The sequence below is a fragment of the Diceros bicornis genome, chromosome 4 (assembly GCF_020826845.1).
Source record: "Diceros bicornis minor isolate mBicDic1 chromosome 4, mDicBic1.mat.cur, whole genome shotgun sequence".
Classification (NCBI taxonomy): domain Eukaryota; kingdom Metazoa; phylum Chordata; class Mammalia; order Perissodactyla; family Rhinocerotidae; genus Diceros; species Diceros bicornis.
The window spans coordinates 71,631,129-71,648,211 of record NC_080743.1 but is presented as its reverse complement, the minus strand read 5'-3'; the positions used below and the strand labels follow the sequence as shown (position 1 = coordinate 71,648,211).

General features: G+C 46.8%; 1 protein-coding gene across 1 annotated transcript in view; it reads left to right on the top strand.

Moving 5' to 3' along the window:
• The first annotated feature begins 1,081 nt into the window (after positions 1-1,081).
• LMX1A (LIM homeobox transcription factor 1 alpha) overlaps positions 1,082-17,083 on the top strand; it is a 142,602-nt gene continuing 126,600 nt past the window's right edge. The window contains exons 1-2 of the mRNA XM_058538021.1: positions 1,082-1,157; positions 3,357-3,543. Of these exons, the coding sequence (XP_058394004.1) occupies positions 1,082-1,157; positions 3,357-3,543 (263 nt within the window). The remainder of the gene's footprint in view (positions 1,158-3,356; positions 3,544-17,083) is intronic.

The window sequence follows — 17,083 nt, the reverse complement described above, 5'->3', positions numbered from 1 at the left end:
GCATCCGGCCTTCCCTTCCCCCTGAGGAACGACGCGGGCGGGCAGGACGTCCCGAGAAGGCCGGCCACCCACAGCCACGTCCCAGCCCGGCCCCGGCGCGCCGAGGAGCGGAGCCAGGGGCCGGCGCTCTCTCGGGCTCCCTCCCGGGCGCGCCGGAGCCGGGGGCGGCCGCTCCGGCTGTAGCCTCGAGGGCCTACCCCTCCCCCGGCCGAAGCTTCCCGCGGCGCTCGGCCACTTCATTCCGCTCCTGCCACGGGGAGCGAGCTCGCCCATCAGGTAAGGAAGGCTGCCCGTTCGTAGGCTCCAGCTCGGGCGGGCGTGTTTCTGAAAGTTGATTTGAAATGCGTCCAAGAGTGAGCAGGGCCAGCCACGGCTCCTCCCCGAGGCGACTTTTTTGCTCCTGCAGACATTCCCGGCACCGGCCGACCGGCGGGAGGACCTCCCTGCGCGCCCCTCGCGCCCGCTCCCGCGCGCCCCCCAGCAGATCTCAGCGCCCCGAGGCCGAGAGCAGGCGGGACGCTCTCCGGGTCGCCTACTCTGCCCCGCCTTGGCCGGGGCAGGTGAGGGACGTAACGGTGCCGGTCGGAGCGCGGGCTATAGACCTCGGAGTCCCGCGTGCCTGGGCCCGGCCCCGCGAGGGAGAGCACCCACTCCTTTTATCCCCATCTTACCCCAGTAGCTGGGTTCCTGCAGAGACGTCTCTAGGGCCCACTTTAGTATAGCTTGGGGAGGAGTCGGACTCGGGATGTGAAAACTGGGACTGGGGAGAGCGTGGGGTAGGGGCTTGCGGTGGGGGGCAGGGGAAGGAGAAACGCAGTTGGGGGGCGGAGGCCTAAGTACATAACGCGTTGACTTCGAGTGAAATCAGATCAGTCAGAGCAGTTCGCTGTGACTCGTCTCTCCCCTCCCACCCCACATTTCTCTTGGTTGGACTCTACCCTCCCGGCTCATTCTGGTCACCCTGGACACTCCCTCTGTCTTTTCCCAGGAGTGCAGTGGCTGTGGGCGCCGCGTCCCAGAGGGCACGGCGCCAGAAGCGCCGTTTCCTCTCCTCTACAGGTCCTCCCGGCGCGGCCCGAACATGCTGGACGGCCTGAAGATGGAGGAGAACTTCCACAGCGCCGTCGAGACTTCGGCCTCCTTCTCGTCGCTGCTGGGTGAGTGTTCAGGCCATGCGCCTCGGGCGCACCATCCTTCCGCCGGGCCCCAGCTCAGCAGCCCAGCTCGCTGAGACCGGGTGGGCAATAGGGGAGCTAGAGCCCCGCTTCATGCACTCAGTTGAGCCCACTCTCTGTCCTTCCTATCCCAAACCGACAAGCCGCCCCGGGCCTCACGCGCCGGGCACCGAATTCCCCAAAGCCGCAAGGGGCGGGCGAGCTTGCTCGCAGGCGTCTGAGTGGCAAGTGATTAAAAATACCCAGGGCTGGATTTTTAATCACGGAGCTGATCGACGTCTCATAAATGCCGCCCTCTTGGCGGCGGCCTAGGGCCGAGCATACGGAACCCGATGCCTGGAGCGCCCAAACTCGAGGCGGCTTCTCGCCCCCACCAACTCCAGCCCCAATCTCAGCCTCGGGCACGGCCTAGAGGCTTTTCCGGGCCGGTGGGCAGCGCAGCGCAGGGATTAGCCCGCGCGGCGGGGCCCTCGCCTCGGCTTTAATTAACTGGAGCCGGATCTCGGGTCCGGCGGGTCCCCCCCGCCTCCCCAATCCCTTCGCAGCGACCGCGGAGGAGCGGCGAGCCAAGGGCCTCGAAAGAGCTTCCACACGCGGATCTCCCAGTGCTGAGGCCAGGGATTCCCACTCCCTAGCCCCTATCCCGCCTTTGGTACTTTTCAAGTTTGGGGAGTAGGTGTTTTAATTTTTTTTAGCGGGAGGGATTTTCGTTTTGTCATTTAAACCTCTTGCCTCTTTCCCTCACTCGGAACCGCTAGAGCGGGGTGAGGGCAGAGGACGAGACAGTTCGGCTGGAGGAAACCGTATCCAGAGAGGAATCCCCCCAACTCCCTAGATGAAACGAAATCACGAGAACTGCGTTCCCGTCTTTCACCTGCCCTTTCGGAAACTTCCCAACTCGATACGGCCTCGGAAGAGCCCGAGGGCCAGAGCTGGCACTGCCCTGGCGCCGAGCGCACGCGGACCTCTGCATTCAGCAGGCGTCGCGGCTCGCCCTGTGCGCTCCGCCAGGGCCACGTCCGCTCCCAACGCCCGGGTTGTGGTCCTGGGCGCCGAGACTGGGCAGAAAGAATAATTTTTAAACTGAGAACTTTCTCGCTACTTTTCCTAGCTTTACCTGCTCGTGCCCCGAGGCGGCTGGCCTTGCTCACGAGCTGGTGGCCGGGTCCCCAAAGGGGAAAAGGACAGGAGTGTAGCAGGGAAATCGGGAAGGGTCAGGCCCTTTGGGACACCACGCGCAAGGCTATTGTTACCAGGGGACAAGGTCTTCTTTAAATAGCTGTGAAATGTGCCGACAAAGGCGGCCAAGCATCCCCCACCCTAAGAAAAAGCACCCCCACCCCGCAAACCAAAAGAACAAAACACACAAAAGTCTACGGGGTAGGAAAGAGGATTCCCTGTTTGCGCCGAGTCGGGTTGGGGTGGGTTTCACCCTCACGCCTGGCTGCTGAGCGCGCCTGATTCCCGGAATCCTGGCGGGGACACTCCGCGGCGTCTCTGCACCCTGCTTCTTTCCTCTACTTTTTCCTTCTATTCTGAAGTTTCTTATTTATGAAAAACCTATCTGCAATTTGCACGCCAGCCAAGACGCAGCAGTTTGGGCTTCATTGGTCTGAACAATACTGAGTTTGCCTGGGGCGAGACGGTATTTTTCTGTATGCGCGGGACTTTTTAGGAAGAAAAAAAATTTAAAGTTTTCCCTCAAAAAAATAGAATTGCGTTTTAGCAAAAGACAAAACCAAAACAAACAAACAAAAAATCCTTTCACACACTCACAGTTTTAATAATAGTCAATAGAGGCAAGCATAGTGAGTGATTTAATGATTACGTGATAAAGCCGGGAGCACAAATTTATTTGTAGTCTAATTTTACATGATGCGCTTACGTTTGCGCGCATACCTAGGTAAGTTTGATAATTAAAGACTTCTTATTGATTTCCGCCCTCTCCCATGGTAGAATCTAAACCTTCCCACAGTCCCTGATTAGTAGAAACGCCGCTTGATTTGATTTTGCTCTGCTCTCCAAATCTCGGCTTGGTTGATTAGCAGGCGGCTTCCCATGGTGGGTGGGGGGCGCGAGGGAAATCCGTGGGTGTGGAGTGATGCGGAGCGGGTCCCGGCCGGATCTGGCCGGGATGCTGGGTCGGCGCGGCTCACCCGTGAACGTCTGTTGCTGCTGTAGGCAGAGCGGTGAGCCCCAAGTCTGTCTGCGAGGGCTGTCAACGGGTCATCTCGGACAGGTTTCTGCTGCGGCTGAACGACAGCTTCTGGCATGAGCAGTGCGTGCAGTGCGCCTCCTGCAAAGAGCCCCTGGAGACCACCTGCTTCTACCGGGACAAGAAGCTCTACTGCAAGTATGACTACGAGAAGTAAGTGTCGGCGCCCCCCGAGCGCGCCCCCGCCCCCCCCCCCCCCCCCCCCCGGCATCAGCGGGCGCGGAAGGCATTGTCCTCCTTTACCCTCGTCCGCTTCTGGAAGGCGCAAGAGGCACCGCGTGCCCAGAGACGCCTAATGCCGGCTCACCCTCATCTTGTGCACTCCCCGGGTGGCAGGGAACTGCACCGGTGCGCGGAACCACGGCCCGGGCCCCTCAGAGGCGCGAGCACTGGCTCCCCTCTATGTTCTGCTCGCCTAGTTTTCAGTCCCCACCCCCGCCCCCCAGTCCCCTACCCCGACGTAGCCATTCCCAGAGGACATTCCTCTGTCGAGGCTCCGACCCCACCAAGCTTGTCCTCTCCCGCTTCACTGGGGTGCCCTATGGGCTTCCAGTGGTCCTTGTCTCCTCGCCGGTTCGCACTCCATCTTACCCACGTGTCTGCGCCACCCGCGCGCTTATGCCTAACGGTGAGGTTGTATGGATCCCCGTGTGCGCGTTTGTTTCCCGCTTGGCTTTGTCCACTGAAGTCCCGACAGATTGGGCTCAGGAACGGCGCTGCTGCCTCTCTGAGCTCCGCGGGCACCGTTTGCCTTTTCTCTCACTGTGTATCCCCCCTCCTCCCTTTCTCCAAAACCCTTGGGCGCAGGGGCTGTTAGGCCAGAGTTGGGGCCTGATTTGAGGCGCCGTCCTCCATCCTGCGCCTCCTCCCTAATTCCATCCGGGTATGCATTTCTGCCGTGCAGCAGGTTCAGTTCCGTTCTGTGGACATGAACGTTCTGGTGTGTGTTGAGGAGACTTAGGAGGCAGGTATTGAAGAAAGCGGATTATTTCGAATGTAGAGTTCTGTAATGCCTAAAGCCTGGTTGAGACCAGGGAGCAGGAGTTAGAAGGTTTTCCTGCTTCTCGTCAGGCAGGCCCGGAGTTGCTTAGTGAATCTAAGGAGAGGGAACTGCTTTTCCTTGTCAAAATGGCTAGTTAATAGGGACACTGACTTCACAGAACTGTGCAGAGTACTGAAGGAAAGAAAAGTGGTGAAAAAGGCCTCTGTGTTTGTACACTAGGACTGGTATATGTGACTGAGGGGGCGCGCGCGCGCGCTCACAATCCCGCATTTGTTGCTGGTGAGAAGGGACGGCACCATATGAGGATCATCAAGGGAGGGCTAGTGTGCGTGAAAAGCAGTTTCTATCATGTTATGAAAAACACAAGGAAAGGAGATGTGCAGGAGAAGTGTTAATATAACAAATAGCTCTGAGAAAGAACAGAAGTATCTTTTCTGCGTTGCCTGGTTTACTAAAAACTGACAAAGCCATTAGACCTAGTGACCACACACACAAAATTCTCTGCTACTCAGTGCTCCTTTGCCATAATATACTTGATTTTTACCCACATGTGGAAAGAGTCCTGGGCATTTTTTTGTTGTTTTGAAAAGATAACTTTCCATTTTCAGCACTAAAAAATACGTGTTCGATTTTGGGTGGGTTGCACAATACGGAAATATAAAAAGAAGTGAAAAATGCATGACCACTTCACAAGATGGTAATTTTCAGTTAATATTTTTGTGAAGAAGATATGCCTGTATCTGTTCTTGGTTGTCTGTTTATTGTCACAGTGTCTGAGTGAAAAGAGCAATTTTTAAGTAATTAAGCAGATTTTGCCCACACAACTTCAAGTATCACCAGAGCTTCTGGTTGATTGCTCTCTTTTTCTCTTGCTTTTTATCGGAAGGTTTTGGGTTTGTGGAGACCCAGTCTTTATCTTTCTGCTTATAGGTTACTGAAATGTCCACATCCTTCAGCCACAACACTAGCAAATTCGAAAGTATTGGAGCTTAGGAAAGGATTTGGGCTGTGAATTTCGATTCTGTTTGTTAAAAAAAAAATCACAAATCAAAGAAGGCTTAAGGGTCAACACAGCTGTCTGGCCAGTCAGATCTTCTTTAAGGAAGTCAGGCTGTGTCAAGAGGAGAAGAAACAGTTGTTGTAAAGTACTTAACACAACAATGTCCCTTCCATTTCAGCCCTCCAGGTTTGGCACGGTTTGGGCTTATTAGCCCAGTGGGGTCAGTTCTGCCCTCACAAAGCTATTTCTGCAAAAGGAAAATTGCAGGGATCAACTTGCCAGCTGTTGGCCAGAACTAGAAGATTTTATAGAGGAGTGTGAGCTTCATTGTTCGGAGAGGTGTTGATGTTACAATGAGTGTTTTTAATTTTAATTTTAACATATATTTTGGAAACACAGATGTCCAAAATAGAATGGCTTCTACTCTTTAGCTCATGGCACACTCTCAGCACTGGTCTGTGTCCAGCCCCTCAATTGTTTCTTTAAGATTAATTTCATTTCTTTTTTCTCCTCTGTCTCATACCAATCCCATTTTCCTAAGAAAACAGGATTTTAGTATGTTTAATACTTTTAATGGTATTACTCTGCATGGTAGTTGCTGTAGGTGGGAAAGGAGAGGTTTGTTTGCTTGCTTGTTTGTTTTAAATTAGGCTCAAGATAAAATCCTTTATTTGACAAGCTTTTATGGAGTTTCTACATGTAAGGCACTGGGCTAGGTGATGAGAGGATATTGAGAAAAAGTCTCAGAGCCTGCTTTCAGGAGGCTTGTAGTCTAGCGCTTTTTGCATTTGTATTATCCTATCAGGTATTTCTCGAAAGCCTCTTCTACTTAGAGTGCAGGACTAAGTGTTGAATAGAAACTATGCAGAATGACCAGATATTTATCCTCCAGAGCTATACAATTCAATTTCAGATAATAGTCATGAAACAGTTACAGAGAACACTTTTCCTTTTTAACAAATAAATTTGTAAACATAATTTTGCCCTTTCCGGTGGATCTTTTTAAAATTTGAGGCCCAGCCAAGGCAAATGGAGAGGAAAATAAGATGGAAGTTAAAGTGGTAGGACAATGCTGGTGGTAAATTATGGAACACTTAATAAAAAATGCGTATTCATGCAATTCCCTTGTCTCCAAATTCATGAAGTTCAAATGCTATTTCTACACATTAAAATGAAAGAACACATAGCTAATGTGCAGTCTTTAGTGAAAGTCATAAGCATAATTTAACAAAGTGAGTTTATCATATTTATTTTAGCCATTTCTATGTACATTTCTGGTTGTTGGGCAGTTTTGCATTTGAATTACTAGCTGCCTGTACATGGTGTCAGGCAGCCAGTTAAAAAGTGAAAATTCCACACTATCAGCTAGTTGTTACACTTTCTTGATGTCAAACACTAAATTTGTCTAATTAAAAAAAATTGAATTGACGGTGGCATCTTAGACACACAGCCATTCACTTGAAGACTTTGGGATGTTTTGTTAAATATTTGTCTCATGCTCTATGACACCCTTAGAAATAATTTATCTTCTGATCATCCAAAACAAAGGAGCTTTTAAGGCTGACATGTAGAAAACTGATTTATGAATGTCCAGAAATTAAGAACTGGAGGTGATCTTTATTGTTCATGATATGTCATCAAAGAAAAATAACTAGTTAGGTGGGATGGTGCATTTACAGAACTGACGAAGCTGTACCATGTTGTAGAAAACGTCAGGATGCTATAGGTGTGGATGTTTGAAAACTGGACTCAACTGTCTTCAATGTTCTTGCAAGTTAGCAGACAACCAAAATATTTTCCAGCCTAGGGGACTCCTATTATGTAACTGGGTTCCCTAGTTAACTGAGTCCTGTATGATTGGGTCAGTTCGGAGTTTTCCCTGAATTTGTTCCAAACAAATACTGCAGTCAGACTTACCTCAAAGACAGAAGAGGCTGCTAAATAACAGGAAGGTGGTAATACAATAGATAATTAAGCCTCTGGAAGGGATCCCACATTTAAATCAAGTTTATATTGTTTCTTTCATGTGCCTGGCAGCTCGGTGCGTCAGGCGGGGCCCTCTCCCCTCCCATACGAAGTTTATCATTATCCCTTAGATTGTTCTGGACATCCTAGGAGCAGTGTGGGATAGTATTGCTGTCATCGGGGCTGTTCTCATAACATCATAACTCCCCACATGTCAGCAAATCACAGGCCTTGGGAAACCTTTCCTCAGAGGGCCTGTCTGTGTTTTCCCCCCTTTCTTTTGGAGCAGACCAATTTTTCCGAAGAAAGGGACCAAAATGGGGCAAAATGCCTATCACACTTAGAGCTTTCTCTGTGTCTTTCTTCAGACCTGCTGATTGGCAGCCCCGAGGAGAAAATGGCTGAGGTAATGGTCTCTCTTAGGATCAGTAATGAACTAATTCTTCATTTTATCGGGTGGTATAGGATGTGTGTGTGTAGGGAGGAAAGTTAGTTTGGTTTTCATTACCGTGACATTACTTGGAGATCAAAATTGGGCACGCGGTTACTCATAAAAGGAGCCCAGAGATGAAATTACAGAGGCAATTGTTAGATTTTTGCTCTACTTTATCTTTTGTTGGCCCCGCTCCTGGCACAATAAAATTTAAGGAATATAAAAATCAAACCCAGCTAGGTAATAAATTGATGTCTGCATTAAATTGAAGGGGGCCTTAGCTTGGGATAAGAACCGTCCATGGGCCGTGACTGTGTTTGTGCAGGCCGATTTATCTCCTTTTTTATTTATTTAGAGAGTGATTGGAAACAGTGCTTGCTCAGAGGTGTTTTCTCTTTTTATATGTATTGGTCCCTGGGTAGGGCTTTCTTGGAATCTAAGACGAAATTTTGAAGTAAAATTAGATAGCAGGAGTAGATATTAATAGTATTCTGGGAATTAGATATGAACACTACTTTTCAGAGTAGGCTTGTGGGATTCTTTTGATCCTTACATAAATGGAGCATATTAAAAAAATTTATTTATCCAACCTGGTTTTACATAGTGTAGAGTTCTGGGACTTTTGTCATCTACCTGACTAAGGAGTTGTTTTTGCTATTTGGATTTCAGCAACAACAGCTTTTCTGACAGTTCATTGTTTGTCTTGCTTTTTAGTTTCATTTTTCTAATATATAACTTTTGTATTAACCAAAATACTGTTACTAATTTTAGAGAGACCTCTTCATTGTTGCTTTTTAATTCTGGAAAATTTGGGGGGAGTAATGAGCAGATACTATTTCTCTAATGAGAACAATTCCATTTATTAAATTATCAGCTAATTGTTTTTTACGGTCAGAGAAATTATTTTAGGTCATAGTGTTTAGAAGTGAGAAAGTAGAGAAGGATTTAAAATACTCATTTTATTGCCAGAAATTCATTAAAGCTTCCTAGAGTAAATGCATAGACAAAACGTCATTCTTGAATTATATCAAATTCGAAGTAACCAATACTGAATCATGTTAACTTGATTATTAAGTACAGTTGTACAACGCTGGGTAATGAACTATGGGGGGAGAAAGTGCAGTCACATCCACCATGGAAATATTTAAAAATATTTTCTGCCTTACCTATGAAATCTTAGCTCTACTGTAGTGCCTTTCGATTTTTTTTTTTACGTCTTTCTAGCATGGATTTTTAAATGCATTTTCACATCTTCAGAAGGGACTTCTTAGCAAGCCACTTTGAGAGATAAAGTGAGGTCAGGAGGTTTGGGGGCTCCAGGGGACGGAGAGCGCCTCTCCCACCCTCTGCCTGGAGCAGAAAGCTTCCTGTATACCAGGGCCCTGTGCTATTTCCGGCATGCCCCACCTTCCCGCTAGGAATACCCTATATGTTTTTCTGAAAGTCTCTTAGGGACATGTGGAAAAGTGTTGCTGCCAGCAGCCTTTTCAGATTTGGTTTGGGGAAGTTGGTAATTTTAGGAGCAAAGTGTAGAAAAGGTTCTGGAGAAAATATCCATTGAGAGTGGAGAAAAGAGGCCCTTCTCTCCTTTGTGCCTCTTTTCTGGAACCGACAGAGAAACTGGCTTGGTGCTCTGAAGGATTTCCATTTTCTCCACAGTCTCTTTGACTAGCACGATGTGGGACGTTTTAGTCAATTTATCACAATAGAATTAGTTATGTTATCATTGACCACTGTCGGCTGTGGCTTTGTGTCTCTTTGTCACATATTAAATGAAGCCCAGCCAACCGTCTTGCTGAAATGAAGCGAACACCTTCCAAATGTCAAATTGTTATTTTAGTCAAGCACGACTATCTGTCTCTGTATTTTTAACCAAGATGAAATTAATAAAATCACTATGGCCCTGGCATTAATTAGCAGAAGGATTAGAGCTATATCGGCTGAAAAGAAGGTGTAAACACTGTAATCTCGATACATGTTTGTTTTCACACCACTGAAAATAAATAAAACGAGACTTAGGGTGGGGATTAAGTTTCTTTTGGCGTTAGACAGCAGATGCAATTGGAATGCAGCAGAAACAATGAAGTATTAGTGAAGACGTTATGGAGGGAATAAAACTATGGCCCTATATCAGTTTCCCACCTTGTGGGTATATTTGGTCTCATCACGCATAGCCCCGTCTGGGTAGCTAAAAAAGGATTTTTGAAACCTACGTCTGTGCTGTTCTTTTTAGTGGTGAACCAAGGCAACCGAGTCATCTGTGGAGCTTGTCACCTGGCTACCATGCTTGGCTTAGCTAGAATTTAATGAAACCATTGCCAGATTCCCCATTATTGCACCATCATGTCATGACAACTGAAAATACGAAATGGACTGTGCTTTTCCTAGTCCTTTAACTAAAGTCACATGAAAGAGTTTGGTCTCTTCCAGCCTTTCGAGATTCCTGTTTGGGGATCCTATTTTTGGATAACAGTAAATATGTCTGGCTTTTCTGACTCTCTAGGCCTCCAGTGTCTCCGCACCCTATCATATTTGTGTTTTATCATTATTATCATATAACGGACAAGCCCTGATAGATCTCTGGCCACTGTGGATTAGACTACCTTGTCTGACAGGCCCAATCAAACTCTGTTCATATAACAAATATCTTTAGCATCCAGCATGGCTGGGAGTGACCCATGCTGTATCTACATTTCACATGGCCGCCTCCCCTTCTGCCTCCCCCTCACTCCCCTCTGCCTTGTGGAATTCTATGAACTTGACTCTTGCAAGCATCAGCTATTACTTCACCACCATGTTATCAACTGCCTCGTTTTTTCCCCAGACTGTCCTTATGGACTGTGAGTCCTCTTTTGATTTGCTCACTTGGAGGAAACTAATTAATCTTTTAGATGCACAAGATAGCAGTCCTGCCACCTGGCCACCTAGTTATGGAGCAGGGCTCAGCTCAGTAGTTGACGAGGGGCATTACTTTCAGATTTGCATGATCCGGTGACCATTGCTCTTTGGGTGACCCTTTAGGGGCCCGGGAACATCTTTCCGAGTGTGCCTGGCACCTTAGTGGGTGCTGAGTTATGTCCTGCCGCTCTAAGTAGGTGTTTTTGGTGGGTCCGAGAGGTGCCCGAGTCTGATGCGATCACCAGTAAACCACGACAAGGAGTCGTTTGTGAGAAGCCTGGCAGGCATTCTGATAGGATGCAGATGCTTCACTCACTCTCCACTTTTTGCTGCTTCTCTGGACATCACTCTCCTCCAACCTGGAAAGAACCATCCTTTATGTCTCGAGCACCAGGTTCTGCTGCTGTGTTGAGAAGGATCTTCGGTGCAGCCTCCTCCCCTAGTTCTGTCCAGCCCCTTCAGTTACACCACAGCCACTCCTTGACTCACAGTTCTGTTGCCTCCTCCTTATCAAGCCTCGGGAACTTTTAAAAGGATTTTTCAAAACAAAACACCCCCTCCTGAACTCCAGATTAGCCTCTTAAGCTCATTAAAGTTCCTTTAAATACCCAAATGTTGGGCTCCTGGGGACTATCCCCCCAAACCATATTTTCATTCTTCACATTGTTGTCATTCACTGTGCAGCAGATTAAGGCCAGCTCCCTCTGGGCCCAGAAACCGTCCCCTCTCTCTCTGCAGGAGGGTCCAAATATGTCTTTGTTTGAGTACTTGGATAGCCTGAACCTGAGTGGGAGCTGATGCCAGCTTGACCTAGGGCCGCCAGCTCCAGGGTGGAGAAGAGGTTGATGTCTTTGGGGACAGGATGGGGCCCAGAAAAGGAAATAGGCGGTTGAGGGCAGAAGGTGAGGTGTGTACAGTTTTCAGGAGCTTGGTAGTCATTGGGCCCTCTCCCAGTGGCTGGAGAGAACCAGGAGGGCGAGTGCTCGGATGGCCTAGATTTAAAGGATTGTCTTTGTCCTAGAGACTCAGAGTGGCTTTGGGAGCCCTTTTGTCTGGGACCCAGCAGAAATACCAGAGCCCAGTTTCTGTTCCTCCCCTGGGCGTTGCTAGCCCATCACACTCCAGAGGTGGAGTTTTATGGCCACACCTGCCTTTTGCCTTTATTTCACCCTCCTTTCCAAAGAGCCTCCTTAATACATCCCACCGCCTCTCTGTCATTTCAGGCTTCCTTCCCTAAAGCTGGCTCTTGGGGAGAGCTTTCTGGTTTTGACAGTGGAACAAATCCTTTTTAACATAACCATCGAGAGTTTCCTCCCCTGCTGCTGGGTCCCCTCACCTCTTCTCCTGCTGCCCCTCCTTGCATTGTGGCAGGGATTCCTTTGTGTGCACGTGTTCCTGGTACACACACACACACACACACACACACACACACAACACAACACATGCATGCACAGTGACAGCCGCCATCTTTACAGGGATACGAGCACAGCTCTTCAGAGATGAAAACCAGTTGGCAGTGCCAGGAGGTAGACTTTGGAAATCCAAAGAGGAAGAACATCCCAGGAGACCCTTCCCTGCATCTCTTTGGCTGGAGTGTCCCTTGGTCCCTGCACCTCTCTTTCCCCTAGGGCTCTATGCACCTGGAATCCTTGGATTCAACTACGGCACTAGTTTTCCAACCCCATTTTCAAGATCTCAGTTCAGCCTTGCCTTCTTGCCTGTCTTATGCTCTGAACCCATCTTGACCTTTTAAATTTCAAATTATTCTGTGTGCAGGCTAGGGCCTGCTCTTAGCTAGCTGTCAAAGTGGACAGGACATTGTGAAATAATTCACATTGGGATGGACATGGTAATGTGGTATTCTTCCAAAGAGACATTTAACTTGAAGGGTGTTGAGTCAAACTATCTTATGGTAGAATTTTAGGCCAGTAAGGAAGAATTAGAATGGGACCAGTAAAGGAGATAATTTTTGACAAAATATAAATAACACTTTGTAGGGAGCTTCCCTGTTTGTCTGCATGTAGAGCTGGCTGTGATTACACACCTACTCCTTTTCTTCTGGGTTTTATTTTCTTTATGCTTTGTTATTGGTCAGGGTCTTCCATTTCAAAAGTCCATATCTATAGATGGAGGGGGTTGGACAGGTGGAAATAAATGGTTTGGGCACTGCACAGCTCTCTCCATTACTGGAAAAATAATTTGAAATACATTTCCTACTATCAAGAGATGTCCAAGCCACAAAGGAATATTATAATAACAACCTCATAGGGTTATTGTGATAATTAAATAAGATAATGAGCATGAAAAGCCTTTTGGTAAAATACGGAGAGCTATACAGGGTTGGGTATTATTATTGTTGGCTTTTTTTATATGAGTAAAAGAAGACATATGCCTTGCTCTGCTGCCCACTAGCTGTGTTACCTTGGGCAAGGGTCTTACTTTCTCTGTACCTGTTTCCTCTCTCTAAAATGGGGATAATAATAGTACCAACCTCATAGAGTCGTTTTGGGTTAATATTTGCAAAGCATACAGATCAATGCTTGGTTCTTAGAAAATGCCATAAAAGGATGTGTTGAAAAAAGTATCCTTTTCAATTTTCAAAGAGCCTTCACATATATTATCTCTATTGGACCTCACAACAATTTTAAAAGTTAGATAAGGAGATTCCCCCCTACCCCCCACATTGTATAGTTGAGGAAACTGAGGGTCAGAGAGGTTAAGAACTTGCCCAAGGTCACGCTGTTGGTAAAGAGAGAAGCTGGGATGCTGTCCCCAGCCACTGACTCCTGGTCCAATGGCCTTTTCTCTAAATCACACCATCTGCTGCTTGAATTCTGGTGTTCACACCCCAGTGAGATCACAATTCTTAGTTTGTCCTGTTGAACCAGCTCTTGGAAAACAAGTCCCCACCTGCTAGATACTTGAGCTTTCAGGCAGCCTTCTGACGGTCAGCTGTTTATATATTCTGTGGATTTAAAGGAAGTTTTTTGGATTTGGGGATTGCCTGAGTGTTTGTGTGTGTGTGAAAGCTGCTAGTGTACACTCATCACCCCTGTTTATCAAATGCCTCCACCAGTGCAGAGCCATCCTATTTTATCCTCTCCTATCCCATCCCATCTGCATTGGTCTCCATTGTCCCTCCAGCATAGCTGTTCTTCCCCACAGGAAGAATGACAAAAAGGCAGACAAGCGTCCATTTTCCTTCTCTGCAGCTCCCAGAGTTTGCTATTGGTGAATTGTTCTGGGAGCCTGTCTGCACATTTGGCAGCAGAACTGTTAAATATCAGATCTGGACCCTTCCAGACATAACTTCCATTGGGACTAGCCAGCAGCTGTCCATCCATTCCTTGGATAACCCTTTCCAACTTTTCTTCTGAACTGTGTGTATTTTCAAACAAGCCCCAGCCTCAGCTAGAAAAGATCCCACTGTGCCCCCATGTGAGGCTGATTTCCAGAACTGTTGACTCCCTCTTGTTTATTACTTGGCCTGGCTGGCTTGAAAAAGGGATAACAGAATCTTGGTTTTTAAGGAAATCAAGTATTCTTGTATGGTATTATTTCTCTCACCACTGCCGACAATTGGTTCTCTTAAAACTAGTTCTAGTCAGTTTTAAGGAGATGAAATGTACATCTGAATTTAATCTCTGTAAACTGGTGTTTAATGAAACTGGAGATTTCAGGTAATGCTTGAGCAACTAGAATGCACTTTACCTAGTTGTATGTGGATTTCCAAAATTTAGCATTAAATGAATTCTTATAAATACTTGGTTCATTAATTAAATCACTCATTCATTCATTTAATCATCTAACAGACTTATTAAATTCCTTTATGTGCCAAGTATGTAGAAATGAATAAAACAAAGCACTGATGTATTAACAGTCTAGCAGAGATTGCTTAGGGATATAAATTTAACAGATGCTTAAAGGAAGAGTAAAATTGTTCTAAGAGAGGCATGGCCAGTGGGACAGAGAATCACTTATCTAAATCCATTGGTTCTGTATTACTGTGTGCTATTCATTATCTTCATAGTGCTTATCACAATTTGAAATATATATTTATTTGTTGGTTTTCTGTCTGTCTGTGTCACTAGATTGGAAGCTCTTTGAAGACAGGGACCTTCCTGTTTTTGTTTTAACTCCTGTATCTCCAGAATCTTGCATGATTCTTGACACATAGTAGGCATGAGACAAATACATGTTGGTTGATTGGATAAATTAATCAATGAGTGACTTGCTTGGAAAAGCTTCATAAAAGAGGTAATATGTTAACTGGCTTTTGGAGATTGAATGGGAAGGTGAGACATTCAGGTGGAGACGTCCAGGAGGCAGTTGTACAAGAAGATCTGGAAACTAGCCTGGACACAAATCTTTAGGATATATTATCATATAAATATGAGAAGAGGTGAACGCCCAAGGGGGTACTTTGTAGAGTGAGAAGAGGGCCAAGGATGGAGTTCTGGGGAGCACCACCATTCAAGGAGCCTTGGGAGCGTCTGTGATGGAATGACACAGAGGCAGGAGAGACAGGGCAGTGGTGGGGAATTTCAAGAAGTAGGGCCACCTGTTTGCCCATGGAATTGGCAGTTAGTCATTGGTGATCTTGTCAAGAATAGTTTCATTAGAGGCACAGAGGGGACAGGACAGCATTTTAATGAGTTGTACAGTAAACGGAAACTGAAGAAGTAGAGGTAGTTATGTGTCAACTCTTTTGAGAAGATGGATAATGGAAGAAGGATGAGAGGGGAAAAAGATAGTGCCTAGACCTCCTTAGGGGTCTCTCCACTGCAGCTTCCCACATAATTCTTTCCCAAGGTCACCCTGGCTGTGGGCCTGAGGATGGCAGCAGAGTGAGACTCCAGCCTATGTCCTTCAGCTTCAGATACCAGTTGTCTTACTGTAAACTTCACTTGTCTGTCATCTTCCTGTTTCTGCCCCTTGTCCATGTGGAGTTCTATTCGGTTACAGCATGGTCCAAGGTGTACACTGTGTGGCTGATTCCCCAGGACAGGTGTGCAAGGCTCCCCAGGCCAGGATCTAGTCACTTGTGCTTGACAACTAGATTATCCACATGCCTGTCAGTTGAGGGGCTCTTGGGTCCTGTGATAATCAGGAGAGCTCTCAAGAGAAGGGAATCCAGGATGGGGACACCATTCTCAGAGTTAACTAGACCACGGTGGCCAGGTCTCTATACCTGGCTATCACTATGTTTTTCATAGTCTTATTCACATGGTTGTTTCCTATGTTTACTTCCCCAGACTGGAGGCTAGAGTGGCCTAGTGGATAACAGTGGCTTTTTCAGACTCCTTGAGCTTTAATCTTGCCTTTGCCTCTGCTTTGGCTGGATGGGCTTGGGCAAATCATTTAACCTCTTTGAGATTATCCCATTATCCCCTCAATGCCTCTACCTTGAGCCCTTGGAGGTGCAGAGCATGATCACAAACTGCCTGGTGTGTGCAGTGGGGGAGTGTTAATGTTTTTGACAGGGAGTGGGAGAGCAGTGTGTGGTTGTCAGGTGAGACTCCTTCCTTAGATCTAGGGCCGTCATATCCATATGACTCTAGGAAAGAAAAGGTGACAGGGATGTAAGGGTAGACCTCTTAACTTAGAAGGGAATTAAACTGAAATTGGTGCTACCAAGGAAGCTGAGTGTTTTCCAATGGCTTTGCCTCTGTGGCCAGGATATTCAGTGGAAAATATATCAGTGATAGGTTATTTGATATCATAGACACCCAACTGATTTACGGAATGAATTTTTCTACTTGTCAGCTAGTGTTAGAGCTTAGTTTAGACTGAGCTCAATAATACTAGAAGAGAGAATTGGGTGGAGAACTGTGATACAAATTGTGATACTTAATGATATATTATTTTTCAGTTTCCCTGTTGACAGTTAAAGAGCAAGAGCCAAATGGACTGCACTCTTTTAAGGGGCAGCATGGACAGAGTGGGATTGTTGGAAAGCCATTAGTAGCCAAACCTAGTTAATATCAGCTCAGGTAAATGCTCTCCATCACTAGCCCCTTCCCCCCAACTCAATTATTAAAGGGTTAAAGGACTTCCCCAATGAACTCCCTTAAGAGTTTAATGATGTGCAGTATTGCAGAGGTCGAACTGTTGCAATGAGGTGATTTCAGCTTCACCCTGACATTGCTGGTTAATCAGAGAGCAAAGAAGTTTCCAAAGCTCACATTACCTGTAATGTGGTGAGACCCACCAGCAATAAAGTCACATGCTATGGAATCCAGGAAGCTCATATTCCTGACTTCTTACCAGACTGAGCTAATTTCTGGGGATAAGATGGAAGGAGAATAGGTCCTGTCTGTGGCCCTCCAATTGGTTGTGGCTTCTGTCCAGATAGTACTTATTCTTTCTTAGAATTGAATAGTGTTTTTAGGAG